This window comes from Puntigrus tetrazona, chromosome 6, assembly GCF_018831695.1.
Source record: "Puntigrus tetrazona isolate hp1 chromosome 6, ASM1883169v1, whole genome shotgun sequence".
Lineage (NCBI taxonomy): Eukaryota > Metazoa > Chordata > Actinopteri > Cypriniformes > Cyprinidae > Puntigrus > Puntigrus tetrazona.
Genome location: NC_056704.1, coordinates 22,689,194 through 22,711,485, shown reverse-complemented (window position 1 = coordinate 22,711,485; position 22,292 = coordinate 22,689,194). Strand labels below are relative to the sequence as shown.

At 36.0% G+C, this 22,292-nt stretch overlaps 2 protein-coding genes across 4 annotated transcripts in view; one reads left to right on the top strand and one right to left on the bottom strand.

Annotated features, from left to right (window-relative positions):
* The first annotated feature begins 491 nt into the window (after positions 1–491).
* rbm19 (RNA binding motif protein 19) lies at positions 492–10,687 on the top strand. Its single transcript, XM_043242040.1, has 24 exons — positions 492–639; positions 1,388–1,570; positions 1,647–1,775; positions 1,982–2,014; positions 2,095–2,356; positions 2,463–2,704; positions 2,791–2,850; positions 3,108–3,183; positions 3,281–3,352; positions 3,498–3,704; positions 3,802–3,932; positions 4,009–4,133; positions 4,225–4,321; positions 4,405–4,515; positions 5,643–5,843; positions 5,961–6,033; positions 7,048–7,214; positions 7,342–7,402; positions 7,569–7,648; positions 7,774–7,829; positions 8,550–8,669; positions 8,896–8,998; positions 9,122–9,242; positions 10,018–10,687. Exons 1-24 carry the CDS (start codon positions 604–606, stop codon positions 10,098–10,100), a joined length of 2,829 nt encoding a protein of 942 aa, XP_043097975.1. The 5' UTR covers positions 492–603; the 3' UTR covers positions 10,101–10,687.
* A 1,221-nt stretch (positions 10,688–11,908) lies between these two features.
* cntn4 (contactin 4) overlaps positions 11,909–22,292 on the bottom strand; it is a 124,386-nt gene continuing 114,002 nt past the window's right edge. For all 3 annotated transcript variants that reach the window (XM_043242038.1, XM_043242037.1, XM_043242039.1), the window contains 8 exons: positions 20,819–20,968; positions 19,519–19,589; positions 17,006–17,240; positions 16,651–16,766; positions 15,520–15,706; positions 15,303–15,415; positions 14,565–14,733; positions 11,909–13,602 (listed from right to left, as the gene is read on the bottom strand). In XM_043242038.1, coding sequence (XP_043097973.1) covers positions 13,511–13,602; positions 14,565–14,733; positions 15,303–15,415; positions 15,520–15,706; positions 16,651–16,766; positions 17,006–17,240; positions 19,519–19,589; positions 20,819–20,968 — 1,133 coding nt within the window. In that variant the 3' untranslated portion in view covers positions 11,909–13,510. The remainder of the gene's footprint in view (positions 13,603–14,564; positions 14,734–15,302; positions 15,416–15,519; positions 15,707–16,650; positions 16,767–17,005; positions 17,241–19,518; positions 19,590–20,818; positions 20,969–22,292) is intronic.

Sequence of the window (22,292 nt, the reverse complement as noted above, 5' to 3'; positions counted from 1 at the left end):
TGTTACAAAAGAGTTGGTCACATGTAATGGTCACATTTGTGGTTCTGAAAAATGTTGTGGCAAAGCAAATAAAATGCAAAAACTGTATTACTTCATAAAAAGGTTTTTGTTTTATCTTCCCAGAAAAGCAATTATTTTTATATATGCAATTATAACATTTATTTTTTTTAAACTGAGATATATAATCCCAATTTAACATATATATATAACATCAAAATTTACCATAAAGACCAAATGTCACATATCTTTCACAAGGAGGGGTTGTATTTAAAAAACAACTGCTGAAACATGTTATAAGTGGTCCATCTCGTCTGTTTTATATGGCCCATACTCTTTCTGGTCCGGGTTATTATGGGTTAAAATACGATGCTTAATTACTAAATTGCAAAGGTTCAATACAAAAATATAGTTTCATGTGTATTATAATATGTCGTTCCAATTATGTCCAGAAGAGGGAGACACAATCACGTCCCTTTGCCTTTGGTGACGTGCTTTACGTCATATAGTAAAGATGGCGACTTACTGAAGCGCTCCATGCTCTATTGTTGATATATTCGATATGTTCTTATTTTACTAGATAAACTCAAACCGGAATCGCAAAAGATGTCAAGGTTAATAGTGAAGAATCTCCCAAATGGGGTGAGTATTTGTAAATGATATTAGAATATAATGTAAGTCCGCTGTAAAAGATGAATGTGTTTAACTCTTAGGCACGTTTATTCACTAACAAAAAATATCACGATACAACGTTTGTGGTGTCGTGGACTTACTGTAGTTTTTGAACATAATACCACGTCGCTGGCATGCTGTTTTGAATATAATTTAAATTCCATGGTGTATATTAGGGTGACCGTGCGTGCCATCCCAGGTAAAAAAAAAACAAGTACGCTTCCATAATGTAATTAAATTGCTCTATTTTCGTGCAGAAATTTGTACTTAATATATACAAATTATTTTTTAGTGCTTGTTAAGATAAATTTAAGATCATCTAAGTGTACTCAGCTGTGCTATTTTGTGACACTCTTAATATGCACTAACATGCACTTTTAACATACTACCTTTGTTTTTAAAAATGTATTTAGTTGCCACTTGACGATCTTAAGTTTATCATAAGTACTAAAGAATATTTTTTGTATATTAAGTGCAAAATTAATGTGTGAAAATAGAGCACTTTAATTACAGTATGGAAGTGTACTTGTGTTTTACGTGGGATTTTTTCCCCCGCGAAAACGATGACGTTACCGTTATTATTAGCATCATATATGGTTAATAAACAAATATAAAAGTAGTTTATTTAGTTGTTATAGATTCCTTCAGGCACTGATTGTGTGTTATCTCGTTTAAAGTGAACAGTAGAAAGTCATTTTTATTTATTCTCTGTCCTCAGATGAAGGAAGAACGTTTCCGCAAGATGTTTGCGGATTTTGGGACACTAACAGACTGTACATTGAAATTCACCAAAGATGGTAAATTTCGAAAATTTGGATTTGTGGGCTTCAAGACAGAGGAGGATGCGAATAAGGCTATGAAACATTTCAACAAGAGCTTTGTGGACACGTCTAAAGTTACTGTAAGTGACCGATTGTGTGATTGCGTGTATTTGAACTTTTGTCTACTAATTCTTATTAATTATCTGTCCGAATAAGGTGGAATTCTGCACAGATATCAGTGACCCAAACAAAGCCAGACCTTGGAGCAAACACACACGTCAGCCGTCGTCAACGAAAGTGACCGAAGAACAAAAATCATGTGAACAAGCAGAAAAACATGAAAAGGTTATTGAGCTATGCTCTGCCACTTTTTCTGTGTTCGCAACGGTCTATTCCTTTTGGTATCCAGACATTTTTATTGAATGGTGTCATTGATTTGCTTTTTCCTTTTAGTCATTTGTCTGTTTTTATTAAAATGGAACAATGTGTATTGTAAAAAGTGCAGTATAAATTAATCAAACTAAATTCACGCCGTCGCTCCATCTCCACAGAAGCAAAAGAAGCCTTTGAATGTTCTTGGAGATGTAAGTATGTCTCTTTTTGTATGAAACGAGTCGTATTTGGATATATATGCATCGTATAATACGTCATTTGTAATCCTCAGCTTGAAAAAGACCAGAGCTTCCAGGAGTTTCTCGCTGTGCACCAGAAACGAACACAGGTGCCCACTTGGGCCAATGACACCGTAGAAGCGACTTCTGTTGGAGGTGAAAAGAAGAAGAAGAAGAAGGAGGAGGAGGAGGAGAAAAAGAAGAAGAAGCAGAAGGCTACTGTTAGTGATGATTACCTAAACTTCGACTCTGATGAATCAGAGGAATTTAGTGATGCTGAGGATGATGAAGATGCTGACGAAGAGGGCAAACAAGGTAATAACTTTGTGCTTACTTCTAGACAATCCCATATGATCTCCCTCCGACTTTCTTAGTGCATGATTTTGATTTCCTAATAGTTTTTTTTTTTTTTTTTTACCAGATGCTGATAAGGAAGCGCTGAAGAAAGATCTGTCTGATATGGATTATCTTCGCTCCAAAATTGTGGAGAGATCAGACGTGGTGGATGAGGATGAAGAAGAAGGCGCAGACAGTGCTGATGCTTCTGATAAGAATGAGGAGGAGCAGGAGGAGGAGCCCCCAGCCCAAAACACAGACAGTGCTTATGAGAGTAGTGACAAGACAAGCAGCCAGAAAAGCACAAAACCAGCAGCTCAGAACACGGTCAGTGTCATAAAACATGAGGTTTAACACTAACGAGTTTGGCTATTAGAGGCTGATTTGTTAATGCTGTTTGTACGCTATTATAGTTTGAGCCGAGCACAGATTTCGTGGTTAAGCTACGAGGTGCTCCATTCAACGTCACAGAGGTAAGACATCAGTTGTTGATCGATTCTGAATATTTCATTGTTTTACATAAGCCAAATGAACATACAATGAACTATTTCAGACACACATAACCACACAGTATATCAAATAATCATTCTAATCCAGTAGTTGCAAATGAATGAGAATTAGCTGACATGTAGTAATTTTATTTTATTGAATCTTTTCAGTCAATGATGACAGATATTTTTTTATTTTATTTTAAAAAAAATTAATTTTCTGGTTTATCACTACATTGTAGCAACAAGTGAGAGAATTTATGGTGCCTTTGAAACCTGTTGCCATCCGATTTGGCAAATACAATGGAAGCAGATCAGGTACGAATATCTGAGGTTTTCTGTTTGTAGATGATGTAGATGTTTTAGAGAGATTAATCGTGTACTGTTTGATTGATGTTGAGTGTCCTCTGAAAAGGTTACGTGTATGTGGACCTGAGCACAGAAGAAGAGGTCGAGAGGGCCCTGCGCTTTAACAGAGACTACATGGGTAAGCATTTTTTCCAGTTTCTTTGACGAGTACACAACTGTGAGGAAAAGATCCTGTGTGTTTTGATTTGTGTGAATAATCGGTCTTACAAATAAGGATGGTTTGAGGATCTCAAATCATGCGCATTATCTGTGTAAACCCACAGGGAATCGCTATATTGAAGTGTTCAGATTCAACAAATTTAACATGAATGAAAAGTCTACGAAGAGAAGAGACAACGAAAGAAATTTTGTTCCCGAGCTGAGGGAAGATGAGGAAGAGGAAGACGTGGCAGAGTCGGGAAGACTTTATGTCAGAAACCTACCCTACACATGTACTGAAGAAGAACTGAAAGAAGTCTTCACCAGATATGGTGAATCACATGACACACACCTTATTATCAGCGCTAAACTTCACGTGTCATTTCTCAAGTGTTTAAAAACCAATGATCATTCTTGTGTCTCCATCAGGTCCTCTTTCTGAGGTGCTTTTCCCCATAGACAATCTGACTAAGAAGCCCAAGGGCTTTGCCTTTGTGACGTACATGATCCCAGAGAACGCAGTCTCAGCCTTGGCTCAACTGGATGGCCACATATTCCAGGTACTGATCCAATCCTTTTCCTTCATTTGTGTCATTTTGTTGTAGTTGCTTTCTTATAGCTGTCTGGATCGTGTAGGGGCGGCTTCTGCACATCATGGCTTCCAGACTGAGGAAGGAAAAGCCTAATGAAGGGCCCGATGCTCCAGGCAGCTCGTCGTATAAGAGGCAGAAAGATGCCAAAGACAAAGCCGCCAGTGGCAGGTCAGCATTCGATGAACCATCTGGAGCTTTAAACAAATATTGGAAAATTTTCGATTGTGTTCACCCTTCTCCTGTTGTGTTTCTTACGCAGCTCTCATAACTGGAACACGCTGTTTTTGGGCACGAGTGCTGTTGCTGACGTCATCGCTCAGAAATACAACACAACCAAGAGCCAAGTGTTAGATCATGTGAGTATTTGAGATCTAAAATTTGTCTCTCTGGCTCTGGAGAGGATCAACATATGCGATTCTGGATTTGTGTATGTTTTCAGGAGTCTAAAGGCAGTTTGGCTGTGAGGATGGCCCTCGGAGAGACTCAGATCGTACAAGAGACCAGACAGTTTCTCCTGGACAATGGAGTGTCTCTGGACTCATTCAGTCAGGTATAGTATGCGTGCTCTACTCTGATGTGTAGTAAAATTAGAAGGTTTGGGATCAGTATCTTTTTATTTATTTTTTTTCTCAGAAATTAAATGTATTATTTAGCAACAATTAAAGCATTTTATACATTTCTTTTTTGAATAAATGCTTTTATTTTGAACTTAAAGTAAAACAATATCACTGTTCCCACTCAATATATGACACTATCATATATGACACCGAAGACATTTTACATTTAAATTTACATTTGATAATGTATTAAAATATAAAATGTAAATGTAAAAATATTAATAAAATATTAAAAAGATTAAATTAGTAAATTATTTTGTAATAATATATATTCCTTTTTGTAATAATTCAATTTAATTCAAGTTTATTTATATAGTGCTTTTCAGGAGACATATTGCAAAGCAGCTTTACAGGAAATTACTTTTTATTATATATATATATATATATATATATATATATATATATATATATATATATATATATAGTAGAAATTTAATGATTTAACTAATAGCGAAAAAAATTCCTAGTTACCACAGGTTGGCAGAAACTGAGAAACAAACAGAGTCATAATTTGTGTAGCTGCTGTTCCATCCAAACAAAAATGATTTGTTCTACCCAAGCTAAAGAATAATAATGTGTGCTAGATGTAACTGCAGTGCAAACATTATATCCCATAATGGGATGCCTTATGTGAATGCTTGTCTAAAGAGATGTGTTTTTAGTCTAGAATTAAAGAGAGACAGTGTGTCTGAACTCCGAACGTTATTAGGAAGTCTTTTCCAGAGTTTTATTAGGAAGTTATTTTAAGCAAATGTAGGTAACTTAAGGTGATATAAATGTAAAAGTATGGTGAATATTCAATATCACTTGATTACTGATATATTACAAATATATTGTGTATTTCTATTTCAAACACTGATGTTTTTACTAAGCCATCTATTTTAATTTAAATGAGAATGTGAAAACAATTCAAATTTCAAAGCATTCTGAATTCCTGATTTAAAAATCTTTGTCAAAATTCCACAGTTCACTCAGTTTGCACAGAAAACTGTGTGCAATTCTATTTTTTTCTTTGTCAGCATGAATCATTTATGTGCGTCTGTGATTTCCATCTGTTAAGGCATCAGGTCAGCGCAGTAACTCTGTGATCCTGGTGAAGAACTTGCCCACAGGAGTGAAGGTCTCAGAGCTGGAGGCTCTGTTCTCGCCCCATGGGTCTCTGGGAAGAGTTCTGCTGCCCCCATCTGGCCTCACTGCAATAGTGGAGTTCCTGGAGCCCACTGAAGCCAAAAGGGCCTTCATGAAACTTGCATACACCAAGGTCAGTGAGGAGCTAATGTTTTCGCTGGTAAAAAAAAACTGCTGAAATGTAAAAAGAAATTTGTGTCTTTAATAAAACTTTCAGCGTGGTGTGATATCATACAGTCTGCCTTTTCAGTTCCAGCATGTTCCGTTATATCTGGAGTGGGCTCCTGTAACGGTCTTTACAACTCCCAGAGCACCTAAACCAGGTAATCCTTTAATCCTGACATATCAGCCTGCTGGTGCTTGGACCAGCAGTTCATCTTTCTATAAAGGGTATGTATGCTTAAAGACCGAGATGTACATAACCGAGCCATTTATTAAAATGCCAGCGTGAGAATTCATAACCACTGCTGCAGGGAAGCTGCATTGAGTTTCAATCATTCAACCTCAAAATCTCTGTCATAATTTCATTGAAAGCTCATTTTAGGAGTAATCAAACACAAGCCCTGCCCATGGCACGTAAATAATGTGACTTTTAGTTATGAAGTATTATGTTGTTATAATAATAATAATATTATTATTTAGTATTATGATTTTTTTATATCTTAAATGTATTTTAGTTTTATAAGTTAATTTGTGGGAACAGTGTGCAAGAAAATCTTAATTCAGATTTTTTTAAATTATACATTTAAAACATTAGTTAACGCATTAGTTATAAGAAACCAACAATAAATCAATATTAATGATTAATCTTGATTAATGTTAATTAGCATAACTAAATTTTATACATACATGCATATATACACGTACATAAAATTTGTGTTTTGAAAAGGCTATAAAAGATTATGCAAGTTTTTGGAATAAGTTTAACCTTTGCTCACCTAATTTGCACATTAATGTGTTTTTAGGGGCAACATCTAACATAAAAAGATATTGTAATGAAAGTGATGAGAAACTTTGCCAAAAAAAAAAAAAAAAAAATCAGCTTTTTTTTAACATTTTCCTGCAATGTCAAATAATCCTGCAGAACTTACCAATTATTAATACGCTGATTTGGTGATCAAGAAACATTTCTCTTTATCAGTGACAATTAGTTGTACTGCTTAATATTGTTTGTGGGAAATGTGATTAGTTTTTTTTCCCAGGATTCTTTGATGAATGGGAGAGTCAAAGCATTTATTTGGCATAGAAATCTTTTCTAAAATTATAATGGCCTTTTACTGCGATGCAATGCTTGATACTGTCATTTTTCTCATTCATGTCCATCCTTCTTCTCCCAGAGCCCCAAACAAAAGATGCATCTGCTGAGAACAGTGACTTGGCTGAAAAGGAAGTAGAGGAGGAGGACGAGGAGGATGAGGAGGAGGAGGAAGAGCAGGTTTTGCCCGGCTCGACTCTCTTTATTAAAAACCTCAACTTTAACACATCAGAGGAAACATTGCGGGAGGTGAGCACAGAGGCCGTGGCAGCATGTGTTGCGTGATCAGATCACCCCGAAACGGGGGTTATGTTAATAACAGGTGTAAACACGGCCAATTTCTCACCATATGGCTTTCATTGTGTTCTTTTGACAGACGTTTTCTAAATGTGGCGTGGTGAAAAGCTGCACGATATCAAAGAAGAGAGATAAAGCAGGTTTGTTTTCACAGACGCGCGTATTTGCCGTATCGATTTCATCGGCGTATTTGTTGGGTTTCTTGCTCTCTCTCTCTCTCTCTCTTTTCTCCCTCATGTCTCGCATCTTGTTTCCTCACTGTGTGAATCTCACCTTGATCTCTTTGTCTCCGTGTCACTCTCTCAGGTAAATTATCATCAATGGGTTATGGCTTTGTGCAGTACAAAACTCCAGAGGCGGCACAGAAAGCCATGAGACAGCTGCAGGTAAATGGCCATCTGCTACTGTTTCCTTGCTATATTTATGTACATTTATTATGCACAATGTTCATGTGATGAAATGGATTTCGGGCCGGAATCTTTTTTCATTGCTTTTTTCATTTTTCTCGCAGCATTGTAAAGTAGATGAGCACCAGCTTGAGCTGAAAATAACAGAAAGAGAAGTCAAGTAAGTCGAGGCATCGAACGTCACGCTCTCTCGGGCACTTTTTAAGAGGACTGATTATACATTTAGTTCATTCGGTGAAGAATTCAGGATTCAGGTCAGAAGAGTCATTTGCTCATCGTGAATCAAACTGCAGTAGTCAAGCATGTGAAGGTTGAGTTTTTATCTCATTATGTTTAATTCAGACCTCAAAGTCACAGTCGAGTAAAATATGATTTCCTTTGCTTCGGTGCTGATGCTTAAAGAGGAGATTCAGATGTAAATGTTCTCATATATTTTATTATAGATTATGTATCTCTTACATTTAATTTTAAGACAATTTTTTTTGTTTTAACACAACGATTTTACAAAAGGAGCTGTTTATATACTTTTCTGCTAAATTTGTGTTTTGAAAGGTTGTGAAAGATTATATGAATGTCCTCAGAGTTCTTGGAATAGGTTTAACATTGCTGGAAATTATATTTGTTTTAAGGATATATGCAAAAGTAATGCATAATTAAGGCCTAATTTGCACATTAATGTGCTTTTGGGGGCAACTTCTGATATGAAAGATATTGTAATGAAAGTAATGAGAAACTTTGCAAAGTTTTATAGGACTATCCCATTTTGCATATAACCTATTCACCTGCTCTTATTATATAAATGGTTTACAAAAAAAAAAAGTTTGATGTAAATTGTAGTAGTAATGCTGAACCGGTTGTTTTCCTCTAATTGTTTCTGCAGGTCAGGTGTGGCACAAACCAAAAGGAAAAAGCAAACCACCAGGAAACAGACAACCTCGAAGATCCTGGTGAGAAACATCCCCTTCCAGGCCAAGGTCAAAGAACTGCGAGAACTCTTCTGGTGAGCTTTTCATTCACATTTTCTGGTGTTTCTTGTGTATATCATAGAACATTTTTGCCTTTTGAAAAAATCTTGGTGAGTATTTTTCACTAACAAAAATGATTTAGAAAATATCTCTTTTAGACACGGTACCTTGTAATTACTGTAAAATAGTCAGTCTTGAGATTTGATAGTTTTTAAGTGCAGGTACATTGTGATGTTGAATTAGTTTTTTTTTTTTTCCCAGCACGTTTGGAGAACTGAAGACAGTCCGCCTGCCAAAGAAAGGGATCGGTGGAGGCCACCGTGGTTTTGGCTTCATTGACTTCCTCACTAAACAGGATGCCAAGGTGGGTTCATCTGTCTCTTTTCACAGTCAGGTAGTCTCTTGTAAAACAGCTATTCAACACTGATCCTGTCCGGCATGCGCATGCATCTAACACGAGCTTTGATCTTGTGCTTGTTTCTTGCAGAAAGCGTTCAAAGCGCTGTGTCACAGTACCCATCTTTACGGCAGGAGGCTGGTGTTGGAGTGGGCGGATGCAGAGGAGACTGTGGACGACCTGCGACGGAAAACCGCACAACACTTTCATGGTACAACCTCTGTCTTATACACAGTCACAGTTATTTATAGTAGGCAGCTGCAAGCAGTTTTGATGAGAATTTTTTCTTTTGGTCACATTAACCTTATTTTATCTGATATTTTATCTTTCTTACATTTTTTTTCAGAAAGAAACAGAATACAAATATATTTGATAAAGAATACTAATATTACAGTTACTGAAATTAATTGTTCTATATATAAATAGCTTATATTTATAATATTTAGATAAATACTTATCTGTAAATATTAACAAATATTATTTGTTTTGTTCTTTTAACTTATTGTATAATTTAGTGACCGTGTAATTTAGCCCTGTTTCCTCCAGAAATGTTTTCTGTTTTTTTTTTTAGTTATTTATTTAATAACTATAAATTAATAGTAAATAGTTGACTTAATAATTGTCATAGTCATTTTTTGCAGCCTTTCCTTTTTATTTCCTTTTTTTGTCAATTAAACCTGATTTTATTTGTATACTTTCAAAATCAGCATCGATTTATTTAGCATTTTATGTATATTTTGTATATTATATTTTAAATAGTAGGGCAAAATTTCAAGCAATAATTAAGCTAACTTTTAACTATAGTTTTTCCAATTTGTAGTTTGACTGTTGCTAAACTGCTTGGAAATTGCAGCCTGCCAAAGCACAAGCCTCTCCTAATTTGAAGTAGTTTCCAACACACTGGTTGCAATTCTAGTCATTTCCCTTTCTTTAATTTAATTAAAACAAATCTGTGCACAAATCTGTCCTCTCATCAACTCTCTCAGATGCTCCTAAGAAGCGGAAGAAGGCGGAGGTGTTAGAGGGAATCATGGAGCAGATGGAGGTCGGGGAGGAAGACGGGGAGTGAATAGCAGCCGTCAGTCACCTCCAGCGTCAATAAGAGAATAAATCATCCAGTGGAACTCCATTTATCTCTATTATGACTCCGTCTTAAACAGCTGCTTCACGGTCTCTTCAGGAATTCTTCCTTTTGGCCCCAGATGCTCCCAATTAGCTTTTTATTATATGCTCATACATCATCTCTGTTATTGCTGTCAATGTATTAAACACAGCGTCTCCCCGCAGACCGACTCTGGCTGAAGGTGAACTCGACGACGGAGTCCTTTTGAAAAGATGCCCAAAGGCCACGTTTGCTTTAGCTGTTTTTAATCGTCAAGCAGGGCAGAGACCTTTCATACTCTGTTGTAACACGGGCTGACATTGAAAAATCACAGTAGCGATTGACCAAAATATAGACTGGAAATGTTTCCTTTAACATCATTTTATGGCAGAATGTTTATTGTAGTCTGTTCCTAAACTAATTTTTTTTTTTTTTCCCAGTGTCTTTCAAATCGAACACTGGGCAATGTTGTATTCAAGAAATGACACGCGTTTTCATATTTTTGGGATCATACTGTATTTATTTATGTGACAATAAATAATCGTGTCTGGAAATGTTCCTGTCTTAGGAGAGTAATTACACTAGAAAGCTCACTTTGTAAAATGCGGTATTTGTACAGTCGAGGTCAAAACAGTCTTGGTCTACACAGAAGATGCCTTACACACCACGTAGTGGACATTCTAGTGTACTGCATCACAACTGCATGACATGATCATGTGATTTCAGATCAACTTGTAATATTATGTTTTGAAATTTTGTTTGGTCATTTGATTTTGTTTTTTTTTAAAGGGATAGTTTATCCAGAAATGCAAATTGTTTCATTTAAGTTTTTTCTTACCCGGTCTCATTCTAAACCCACGTACACTTCACAGTAGATGTTACACCACTAGACATCATGCACTTGACAACTTCGTAAGTACAGAGAAGACTTATATCTCCCAATTGTGACCTTATAACTCAAAACATGGCTGCAGCTGACTATTGCAATTTTTTTTCCTTGCGTTGAGGTTGAATTGAGCTCCCAAAAGCCAAATTACGATTTAGTGTACATTGTGCATGTGGAAATGCAAATTAAAGTAACAGTTTGTCCAAAATAAAATTTGTCATTTGCTCATTCTCACGCTCCATTCCAAACTTTGAAGGAAAAAAAGCAACCTTCAACATTTTTTTTTGTTTTACTGAGGAAAAAAAATGGTTCTGTTCTATTGCTGTACTCAACTGTTTGGCCTTAAAGGAATAGTTCACCCAAAAATGAAAATTACCCCAAGATTTACTCCAAGCCATCCTAGGTGTGTATATAACTTTCTTTCTCAGACAAACACAAGCATTAAAAAAATGATCTGGCTCTTTCAAGCTTGGTAATGCTGTTTCGGAAAACATGTTCGCTCCTTGGGATGCGTATAGGTTAGTTTTACAACTGATGCATATTTTTTATGGAGCTTCAAAATAATCACCATCCACCAGCATCACCAAGCTTGGTAATTTGTGTTGTGTGTTTGTTTGAAACAAAATCGTATACACCTATGATGGGATGGAGGTAATTTATGGAAGTAAATTATAGGGCATTTTTCATTTTTAGGTAAACTATTCCTACAAAGTCCATTTCTCAGAGTATAGCAGGTATATGGATATCTTTTAAATGAGCTTTACTTGTCCTTTAAAACACAATAGTCATATAGGTATGGAATGATGTGAGGGTGCGCAAACGGCAAAAGTATTGGTTGAACTGTTAAGCACCTTATAACTGCAGATAATGCACCCAATCAAAACATATGTGTGATCATTTTTATAAATGTCATTTATTTTGTGATCCAGTATAAACAGAGAACCCTGGAGGAAAAAGTTATACGGTTCAATAAATGTAGTTCTGATAAAGCCAAAGAAGTTTGGTGGAAAGCACTGCTTAGAGAAAGAGCGTTCTGGCTATGACAGACACACCGATACACAAATCTTCAGAAATGGATGACCGTATTTGTATCCTTTTGTCAAAAGTTCATCGGTTAGTACCTAATGAATCAAGAATGGAATGAATACATCCACATGCAGAGCCACGGTAAGCTAAGAAACGTCTATTCTGTTTGTTAGTTAAAAATCAGGATGAGATTTGTAGGAAACTTTGATGTCGTCCACTTAAATATAAATTATCTGGAATATACAAAAAAGCATTTACATGTACATTTGTTTTCACTCAGTCTCAGAGCTCCACGTCTCCCTTTAAGCAGTACGTCTATTTGCACCTCAAGAAATGACAAGCTACTTTCATCGCACCGATCCCAAATGGCATTTAAAAAAAATGCAGAGCTCGTAGCCCCTACATTAGCAAAGGTCACACACTCGTGCGCACACACACACACACACACACACCGTATTGCCTTGAAACAATGAGGAACAGCATACGGCTGTTATAATATGGAACATGGAAGCAATAAACTCGCACCAGCTACCCAAACCCCAGCATCCCGCTTGACTAACCACTCACATCCATGGCGTCCAGCACTTATCTAAGTAGGTAACACTAAGAAATATGTATTAAGGCTTTCTGAGGACCTGAGGATTTCAAAAAACACACAATGAGGCACACAAAAGGCAAAGAAGAGCTCTAGATGAGACACACAAACAGATAAGCGGAAGATGACAGAAAAAAAGAGACGGCCAACGTCAACGCCTGGTGTCCGTTTGCTGCTGACCAGTAAGGAGGGAGGTGACAAAGACGCCAATGTCCAACTTGGCCTTGTAGCAGCATTCTCTCGAGTTTCTGGCCAGGATGCTTTTTTTTGTTGTTCACTTTCTTCCAGACGTGGTTTCAGTGCAAGTATTCCCGTGTCGTAAACAGTAAGAAGTCCTTGGAGATTCTTAGCTTGTAAGTGCGTGTGACCCTCAGAGGACCGTCAGATTATGATGATTAGTTGGTTTTTAGCCAAATATGATTAAGTTTCAGACACCTGCATTCTCTTACAAAACATTGTACATGACATGCATCTAAAGCAGTTCCTACACACCCCGGCGTACTGTAATAGGAACAGACAGACCAACTGGATCAAACAAAAAAGTAAAAAGCTAAGATATGTCGTACATACAAAAGAAGCATGTGACATTTCCCTCTTTTTTTGTTCTTTTTTTTCTTTAAAGCTGCTTTGGTAACATCAAATTCAATCCCATCAGCCTTCAATCTTTTTTGAATTGGCTAGCGAACCACACACCTGTGTTTTTTTGTTTTTTTTTTTTTTTTTTTTTTCTCTTTATCCCAGCATTATGGTTCACGTAGGTCCTCTGGTTTGTATGAATGGGTTTTTCATCGATCTGTCTGAGTCACTTTTCTCAGTCTCCTCTCGAGGAAGAACATTTCGTCTGAAGTCAGCGGCCCGCGCTGTGTTCTGTCATAAAGATGTGCGAGCTGTGAGGGAGAGAGCTATTGTACTGAGAGCAGAGAGAGTGGACACACTGGAAGCTGAGCCAATGGCATTGGGACCTGAAACAGAATGAATAGAATGAAAATCAAGCACATGATTTAACATCTATCAAAAACTCAATTTAAAAGTTGAACAGTTTCAGAGGAACAATTTCCAGGAGCTCAAATTATTATATTATATTATATTATCATTTTATTCTTTAATTCTTATTCAGCATGACACAATTGACAATAAGTTATAGTAAAGATATCTTTATTGTTTAAAAAAAAAAAACACAAATATTTAAATAAATAATGTTCTTTTAAACTTTTTATTCATCAAATAAAACAAAAATGCACGACAGTTTCCACAAATGTATTAAGCCGCACACATTTTTTTTTAAATTAACACTGATAAGTATAGTAAGAAAAAAAATTTCATATCAGCATATTAGTATGAGTTCCGAAGGATCATGAATGGAGTAATGATGCTGAAAATTCAGCTTTGCATCCCAGGAATAAATTAAATGTTGAAATGTATTTTAAAATAAATGAAACACTTTAAATTGTGATGATATTTTACAATAATACTTTTTATTATTGTACTTTAATAGCATTTTAAATGCAGCCTTAGTGAGCATAAGAAAATTATAATCATTTAAAAAGTTTTGAACAGTGGTGCATTTCAAATTCAAGTCTCTCATATTCACATAATTCTGCTCACATAGTAAAATCACTTAATGAATATTTCATGTCCATTTATTAATTGATTTGATGAGCAGTAATGTAATCATCAGGATAATGTACAGTCAGCCGGTCATTAGCGCAAAATAAATCCCTTCAGGCTAATTCAAGTCTGATCGCCCTGTTGAATTTAATTATGTGATAATGACTGGATGATTGTACATCATCTCTGAAATATTACATTTATTTATAATGCATTCTACTTCTAAAATGATACGCTTAAACCTATTCCCTCTTAAATAAAATATAGCATAAATCAAAATGAGTCAAAATAAGCCAATCGGCAGACGGCGATCTACCTGATATTTTGGGAATGGTGATCTGTCGGCTGCTGCTGCCTTCTCCTCCTTCTCCAAAAGGTCTGATCTGGATGATGTACTCCTCATCCATGGGCAAAGAGAGCTCCACTGATGTGGTGTTGGTCTCCATAATGTTGGGCCTGCTGAATTGGTTGCGCTTATACAGTACCTACAAAACATTTACAATTTTTACCAGTTACCTCCATTTACATCGCTCCAGAATGTTATGGGAATTTATATACACTCCTAAAAATAAAGGATGCCTCAGTATAACCTTTTTGTCTAAACGGTCCTGTAAAGAACTTCTAAAAACTTGCTGTTTCACAAAAAAACAGCACTTTGTGGTGAAACGTTTTTCAGATGATAAAAAGTTAATAAAGAGATGGTTCTTTATAGAACCTTTGTTTTTTAACTCTCTTATAGAACTCTTAATAGAACTCTCTTCATAAGCAAAAAAGTGTTTTTACACTTTTGTAGTTTGAAAATAATTCATATAAATATCTGATGGGATATTAAATAGCTTTTACACCAGGATTGTTTGCAATAAAATTCCACAAAAAAATGAAGATGCTTTGGGACATGCGTCATTGTCATATGCTTATCGGAGCATTCGGTGGCGCTAAAGCACTGGAAATGTTTAATCGGTGAGGAATAAAGTGCTGTGTCGCATTGTGAAAGTATTTAAGATGTTAAACAGCCGACTTAAGTTCTTCGGTTCTGCAAGAAGATCTGGCTTACCTTGTATCCCATGACTTCGGATTCATTTTCCAGAGGTTTCACCTGTTCCCAGTTGAGAATGATCTTGGAGTTTGATGCGTTCCACATAACTTTTGAAGGCGGCTGGCTAGGGGCTGGATAAAGACAGAGAAACTTTTAAACAGTTAATCTAATACTCTAAGAGTTACTTCCCCTAAACTTAAATGCTTCATTTTTTTTAAATGAAAAATGTACTCACGAGGCTTTTTGGTTGTAACGTTGACCGCTGGACTTGGCGGTCCTGTTCCTGCTGTGTTGTAGGCCCTCACGGTTATGTAATAGGTGGTACTTCCTTTTAAGCCCTGAATAATGGCCATCGTCCTGTTTCCCACTGTCCTTAGCACACTAGCCGTGTCTTCTTTCTCATTCTTCTCCCAGTATCTCAACTGCAGGGAAAGACGAAACAGAGCCACTCAACGTTAAACTTTAATAAACTCAATATCATTTAAAACTAGCGAAAGAAAGAAATCATCTGTAATTTTCTTCGCGGCGTATCTGAATTCCAGGCTATCAGCTTATAGGTGCTTTGGTTGCTCAGCCACTGAAGTGTGGCAGCGTTGAAATGAACCTGTCATAAGCAAATCATCATGAGCAATGCTTCCCAGCTGTCAGGTTGACTGATTTTCCTTTTTCCTCCAAAAAGTCTCTGGACGGTCTAAAGCTGAAGAGTCAGAGATGGATGATGATATGAAGCTAATTTGTATTTGTTCCGCAACTGTTAGCAGAGGACAAAAGGTCTTAGTGCTTTATATTTATGATTTTTGAAAACGACTTACCAAAAGTTAGTTAAAAAAACATTGAATGGCACGACGCTATCTGGAATTGGTTGCGATACAACCTCAAACAATATTCTGTTGCTAAATAAGTAATAAGCCTGCATTATTTCTCAGTTTTTCTCAGTATTAACATTTCTGCCATGTGCAAAACATAAGACTACGCTACCCATAATCCTGTAGAGGCATCCTGCAAGAATCAGATTTTTCCAAATACGACTAATTACGTAATTATTTTAACATTATAAGCTAATTAGTGTTATGCACTTGTCACCAACAGATTTATTTTGTAGGACATAAAGGGAAATAGATTTAAAAAATGTAAAAGATTTCTTGCAGCTCTGTAATTAGAACAATTAACCGATATTTATATTTGAAGACTATGTAAGCGATTCCTTCAATTTTGATTTATTTAAAGCATAATAAAATGTACGCATTTCAAAGTTTTATTCCTGTTTATTCTACAAACAGTTTGTAACAATGTTAATATTTATTTATTTGTTTTGTTTTTAACTCATGATGAATGCAACTTCAATTTGACAATCTATCTAGTGTACCTCGTAGCCGAGAACACGTTTCTTGCTGGTGCTCCAGGGAAGGGCCTTCCAGGACACCTCAACGTCAAACGCTGAAAGACTCTTGGCTCTGAGACGACTGGGTGCCCTTCCAGGCTCTGGATTCGAAGGAGAAAGTCTTCGATTAGACCGTTTCATTCAACAAATGTCTTCAAAGTCCAACTCTTTTTTGAAAAACAAGGCAGACCATGATTAATGGGTTCTGGCACAACACACTTCAGTTAACTTGGCTCCTATTAACTGCCTGCTAAGCGTTCCACAGCGAAATGTCAAAAGGTACATTCGACTTTAATTTCTCTGTTGCGTGCAACCAAACGCTACGGTTAATGTGACTGACCCTCCTCAGCAGAGTAGATGGTGACCACGGGTCCAAAAGGTCCTTCCCCCTTGTTATTGTACACCCCCACTTTGACTTGAAATGGAGAAAAGGGCAAAATGGTCTCGTTTTTGAAGACGTATTTGGAGGCTTCGGGAGAGGGAACCGCCGCCTGCATCCACCCGGTGGCACCAAAGGGCCGGAAAGCAACGACGTAGCCAAACCCTGCTCCGTTCTGGAGCTCTTCAGGAACGGGCTGCAAGCCACAAATAAAGCACATGCTTGTACAATACACGACATAACCTTTATTAAGACTTCTATCTAAAATATCATCTGTATATAAGCCAAGGATGCCAAGATGTCCGCATCAAAAAAAAATTCACAGTAAGTAAAGTGTCTACTTTAGAGGTTTTAATAGGTTTTGGAGAATAAAATCTCAAAATTTGGTTGAAATAATGTTACACTGTCATTCAGTGTAACGTAATATTTATGTAAAGATTCAAACATCATGCTTATTCTGATTGTACATTTTAAAATATATAAAAGAATTTAAAATTTTACATTTTATTGTGTTTTAAATGAGTACATAAAAATCTTACTGACAAATGGGTAACATTTCTAAAATGTTAAATAACAACTAATTAGCGTTTGGGGTGAAAGTAATTTGTCTTTTGATGTGTTATAAGTTGATTTTTTTCTTGTAAATATTCCTGACAAGATTACTACACCGAATGACATTTTAGTGGGTAAATTTAAGATGTCGGGGAAAAATGTCATATTTATTTTTGGCTCAGAAAAACAAAAACAAAATTGCAATTAATTTAAAACGGAATCATTTTTACATTTTTTGCGGGTAAACAAAAAGGATTTAAAAACGGTACTTTTTTTTTTTTTTTTTTTTGCACATAACAGAGCATGGTAATGTCATCTAAATGTCACGGTTTTCTATCTGGGTAATCATGAAACTTATTTGTAATGTGTGTTTTCTATTAACTCAGGGGTTTGTGCACAAACACTTCCATCGTTCATACGGACGCCAGGACGTATGACTTCTCTGACACCTGTCAGGCATCAGATGGCGCATCCGCACTAATCTGTGCCGCGGCGCATCTGAGGCGATAGCTGTCATCCTGGCCTCTTCAGCAAGAGAGGGATTCCATCTCCTAGGAAATCGTTTTGCCAGGTAATGATATCATGGAGGTTTTGTTTGAAGTATCGGTCTGCCACTGACCATGCAGTAATGTGGTGCGGTGACGCTGAGACCACCAGAAAATAGCATCCATTAGTCCCAAACCATGGCATGTAACTCAAAGAAGGGGGAGAGATTATGTTTTCAGGCTCACACGCTTGTGCAGGAGAGCTTAATGGCAAAATAAAAATGCACCTGTAATCAAACGCTCACTCCAATGTCTCCTGTGAAAATAACAATTTGCTATGGAGAGACCAAAACTAATGGGATGTGTTCCAAAACACATGAGCTGCCTTATTGTATAGAACTTACACAGTCAGCTGCTTTCTAAGACTGCACTGTGGCTGTAATTAAATGTCATACGTGGCTGATTTGGAGTTGCAAAAAAAAAAAGCATTGACTGGTTTGGTGCATGTTACTAAGCTAACGATGTAGATATTTTCAAAGTGGTTATTTAATTTTATTTTTAATGTGATCTATGCTATAAATGAATAAATAAAATTGTATACTAGTATTTTTTTCATATATATATATATATATATATATATATATATATATATATATATATATATATATATATATATATATATAAGATTTCACATTAAAATTTGACAACAAATACATATAAATTAATATTTTATTAAAATTACTGACTGCTTTTCCATTCATGAAGTACATTTAAATATTCTCACATAAAATACTATTTTATTCTGAAATAATATTTATTAAGATTGAAATTTGGATGGGATTTTTCTGAACTTGTTGCGACACACTACTAGTATAGTCATTTTTATGTAGAAATACTAAAGATGCAGTACAGTACAGCACACCTGTACTTCTTGCATTAGTGGGACATGAAGACATGACATTCTTTAGTACAATAGATGGTGTTCTGTGCTATCTGTCATTTTTATTTCAAAGACAATGCAACGAGAAACTCTCGAAGTGAAGTTTCAAGCTCCCTGTGACAAACTTCTAGCTCAAAAGATAACACCAGCTGACTCTCAAACCTGAACAATAGAACACGTCTCATGAAAGGAGATACAGAGAGAGAGAACATAATCTTTGAAAAGTTCCTTGCAAAAATTGGAGGGTAACTCCATTTAATTATCTTTGCTGCTTCTCTTGTATGACAGCGGCAGTTATTGCTGCGCAGCTCTTACAGAAAATGAAGTGTTATGTGTATCCGCTTTACTATGATTAATGAAAACCTAACATAAAGGGAACAATAGTGTCTAGCCAGCTTGCAAAAGGAGACTGTATACAAAAGACTCGCTAAGGGAGTGAAACACACACACACACACACACCGCCAGACGGACGAGTGAAGTGCACTGGCCATCTTACCTCCCAAGTGATGACTAACTCTGATCGACTGCCACCTCCTCCGCTCACGTTGGCTGGGGTGACCTTGGGAACTGGAGGAAAGAAAAGATTTCCTCAGTCCAGCTCACGTCTGACCATTTAAGACTTTGATTCTTACATATGATCTGAAAACTCAACAGATAATGTGACCGTTATTAGAGTTCAATTATGTCAATGTACAAGGACATGTCTATATTTTTAGATGCTTTTTTCAACTATTTGAAACATTTGAAACGTTTTAATAGTGTGATCACGAAGTTTGAGCTGACAATTAAAAATGACAATTAAAGTTTAAAAATATCTGAAGGAATAAGAACAAGTGTATATTTTTAGACGCTGGACACCATTTCTTTTCACTCTTTTTTTCTTCTTTTGCAGTTCCCGATAGTTCAAATTATATTTTAAATAGTGTTCAAACGTTTGTGGTCTGTAATCATTTTTGAACCAATTAATACTTTTATTATTGTGGGATATATTGAATTTATCAAAAGTGGCTGTAGAACAATAATTTTACAAAAGAATAAAATCTGTTCTTTAATGTTCCACCGTCAAATAATCCTAAAATTGTCATGGTTTTTATAAAAGTATTAAGCAATATCACCCTTTTCAATGTTGATAATATGAAGAAACACATTGAAGCAACAAATTAGCATATTAAAATGATTTCGGATGATGAAGGATCATTGCATATTGGAGTACTGACTGCTGAAAATTCAGCTTTGTATTACAAATATATAATCTATAAAAAATATAAAATGATTCATTATTTAAAACGAAATTAAAATGCAGCATAGGAGACATCTATCAAAAACATTAGTGTATTTATATTATTTATATGTCACCATTCATATGTGAGGAAGTGTATATTTTAGATTTATTCCTTCATCGCAATTTTTAATCACCTCTTTGCCTTTTATAGTTCACCTTAATGGCCCTGCTGTGAAAAAAATCATTTTTTTAAAGTACAAATACTCCATTTAGCCTTTCAGGAATTTATGCGAGGCTATAAAACTGCATGCATAGCTACATTTTTACATTTTTTAAGAAATGTGAGTGGTGTTTGCCCATGCAAATATGAGCCGCCAGGATGTTTAAGCATCGCGGGATATTGCTGTGTGGTAGCTGAAGTGCTTTTTAGCTTTTTGCTATGCACTTCCTCCAAATGTCTCTAATATTCTGGTTTGGGTCCCTCCTTCAGCGTAAGCAGCGGAAGATAGTGCATCACGCCACAGGACGCTAATTGAAAGAGCCACATGCAGACTAACGTGACAGAAGCGCTCACCTGTTTCCTTCGTCCTGGCTTTCTTCGAGGGTTTGCTGGGCTCTCCTGTGCCCACCGCGTTGCTTGCCAACACTCTAAACTCATACTCCACCCAGGGGTTAAGCTCGATGACTGTAGCAGTCAGATGCGAGCCCCCGACCACCTCCGGCACTGGAACAAAACAAAACACACACATACTGTGAGACGAGCCCCCTCGTGAGCCGGCGCGGGCACCCCGCACGCTCACACAAACACCACGCACAGCGCACATCTCTCCGGCTCGGGGAGATAATAGGTAAGAAAGAAAAAACGGGCTTATCGACAGGTGCTGTGAAAGCAGAGATAAAAATAACACCCCACAGTTCAAATTATAAAGTACAATCAAGAGCAAAGAGGTCAAGAGATATAATGCGGCTTAATTTCTATATTGTTGAGTTACATTGTATTATGTCACTGCAATGCAATGTCAAAATATTACAGTGTAGCGATTAAGACTACTATAATCTATTAAAATAAATGAGAACATTGATCCTACGTCAAAGGTTTCTGGCCAGTAAGGTTTTTCTTAAAGAAATTCATTCCTCAGGGAAGGATGCCGGAATCTGACATTTTTTTTATTTGTTTTTGGTTTTTATTAATTATTTTAAATAGCAACAATATTACTGGTTTTACTGTATTTATGATCAAGTAAATGTACTCTCGGAAAACATAAATGACAACATATTGATTATTCCAAATTAATATGAGTGCTGTCAAATGATTAGTTGCAATTAATCGCATCCAAAATAAAAGTTTCTGTTTACATTATATACGTGAGCGTGCATATATAAATACATATATTTTGAAAATATTTACCTGTACTTACAAGTATAAATTTATATTCATATAATTTGTATTACATATAAATCTATTTAATATATACACATAATAAATATAGGAACAGAGAACAATTATTTTAAACATCTATTTTAAACAGAAACAGTATTTCACAGTATTCTGTTTTAACCATTTGTAATCAGATAAATGCAGCCTTGGTGAACATAAAAGACAACATATAGTAATAAAAATACTGTAAAAATAATAATATATAGGATACAGAAAAGTACCGCCTTCTAAATGTAAAAGCCAATTGCTGATTGGTAAAGTCACTGCATCACTGCAGCATCTATTAAAAGCTCTGGTTCCCATAGAAACCCAAAGCTAGTCCAGCCAATATGCAGTCATAACAGTCTTGGCTGGTCTGGCCTGAAAAATAAGGTGTTTAAATGCTATTTGAACACAAAAAAACATTTCATTTCACATTTTTTGTTGTTCAATGAACAGTTTTCGAGAATTCAGGATTCTCCCATTTATTTAGAAAGTGACTGAAACCGCCGAGTGAATAGACTTTCCTTCAAAGGGACTTTGATATATATATATTAATTACATTTTCGTTTTTCCCTTGCACAAATTTATCAAAAGCCTTCAAAAGTTTGGCACAGGAGTCATACGGAGT

What these genes read in the sequence shown, in the direction of transcription:
- rbm19 (XM_043242040.1), top strand. Translation starts at nt 604, where the DNA reads ATGTCAAGGTTAATAGTGAAGAATCTCCCAAATGGG. An exon ending in TCACTAAACAGGATGCCAAG is followed by an intron (nt 8,999 to 9,121) that starts GTGGGTTCATCT and finishes TGTTTCTTGCAG; the next exon opens with AAAGCGTTCAAAGCGCTGTG. An exon ending in AACCGCACAACACTTTCATG is followed by an intron (nt 9,243 to 10,017) that starts GTACAACCTCTG and finishes CAACTCTCTCAG; the next exon opens with ATGCTCCTAAGAAGCGGAAG.